This window comes from Corvus brachyrhynchos, unplaced genomic scaffold, assembly GCF_000691975.1.
Source record: "Corvus brachyrhynchos isolate BGI_N302 unplaced genomic scaffold, ASM69197v1 scaffold245, whole genome shotgun sequence".
In the NCBI taxonomy this organism is placed as follows: Eukaryota; Metazoa; Chordata; class Aves; order Passeriformes; family Corvidae; genus Corvus; species Corvus brachyrhynchos.
Genome location: NW_008238988.1, coordinates 2,768,841 through 2,770,268, shown reverse-complemented (window position 1 = coordinate 2,770,268; position 1,428 = coordinate 2,768,841). Strand labels below are relative to the sequence as shown.

Below are 1,428 nucleotides of genomic sequence, written 5' to 3'. Positions count from 1 at the left end.
AAGCCCTGCCGTGGTCTGCCTTGCAGCACTGGCAGGTCTGGGATTTTGCTGGGCTCCTGCTCCTTCTCTTGGCCCTAGAGTTTATCTGGAGGGAAAGGAGCCTGAGGAGAGAGGAGCGTGAAGAAGAAAACGATGGTGCCAATGAAGAGGAAGTCAGAAATGCGGCTGCAAACCAAGAAGAAGATGTTGGAAATGAAGAAGAAGAAGAAGACAACAATGATGCGAATCGGGAGGAAGTCAACAATGATGATGGCAATGGAGAGGAAGTCAGCGATGGTGCTGCAAACGAAGATGGGGCTGGAAATGAAGTTGTCATTGCGGCTGCAAATGCAGAAAACAACAATAATGATGCACGTGAAGCCGAAGAAGGAGAGCATGATATTGAAGATTACTCTGGAAGGATTTTAATGGAGCGCATACAGTGGCCTGTACAGGACCTGCAGAAAGGCTGCGAGTGGACAACTGACCTGATGGCCAATTTCTCAATTTACTTTGGCCACGTCTTGTCTGGCAGGTTTTACCCGGTCCTGCAACAAGCCATCGGAGTGGGCAGTGCCTTTGAAGGTTGGAGTCCCCGCGAGCAGGATGTTGTGTACCGCGTGCTCGTGCCCATGACTCCTCCCCGAGGGCACACCTTCCACCTGGAGCGTGACACTGAGGAGCAGAGGCCCAGCAGGAACTTCCGTGTCCGTGTGCAGCTGGAGTGCACCTGCACGAGGGAGCAGCAGGGTGAGAACCTGCTGTGCTTCCTGCACCACCCCGAGGAGGAGCTGAGGAGGAATCAGGATCCCAGCCTCCTTCACACCCTGTGCACCGGCGCCTACCTCGATGTGCAGAAAACTGCCCGCTGGTTCTACCAGCTGGTGAGAGCCATCTGGCCAGCTTTGCCTCAGTCGCACACGTGGCGTTTAGTGCTGCTGCCCTCCAAACGCTCCTGCCAATTCCAGGTGACCAAGGGCAGAGAAAGCTTCCGCATTGAGGTGCTGTTCGGGGTGCGGCAAGGCGACTCGGACATCTTTGTGAGCAGCCAGCCTAGACAGGCCTGCACCCCAAGCACAACGTGGCCTGAGACCTACGCTGTGGCAGAGGTGAAGTTCTTCAAGTACATCGCCAGGCAGGCCCCCCCTGACAGCTTGCACCTCAAATGCCTGCAGTTCTTCACCCGTCTTCAGCTGGGCTTAGGCATTTCCACCTACACCACAAAGACCATTGTTATGCACCTCCTGAGCATCGTACCTGTGTCACGGTGGCGCAGGAGAGATTTCGTGAGGCGACTGGTGGGTATCAGCGAGAACCTGCGCTTATGCGTGGAAGTGAGATGCCTCAATCATTTTATTTTGGGCAACCGGTGGCTCCCTGGGGAGATCAGTTTGCCCCCAGAGGTGCAAATGGCCAGGACGTGCAATCTCTTCCATCACCTGGTGATGG

The 1,428-nt window shown here is 55.3% G+C and overlaps 1 protein-coding gene across 1 annotated transcript in view; it reads left to right on the top strand.

The window, feature by feature from the left end:
- The window catches only part of LOC103618877 (inositol 1,4,5-trisphosphate receptor-interacting protein-like 1), a gene marked incomplete at its 3' end in the record, with an annotated part of 2,060 nt that extends 633 nt beyond the window's left edge, over nucleotides 1-1,427 (top strand). The window contains exon 2 of the mRNA XM_017738795.1: nucleotides 4-1,427. Within this exon, the coding sequence (XP_017594284.1) occupies nucleotides 4-1,427 (1,424 nt within the window). The remainder of the gene's footprint in view (nucleotides 1-3) is intronic.
- Nucleotide 1,428: the final 1 nt, after the last annotated feature.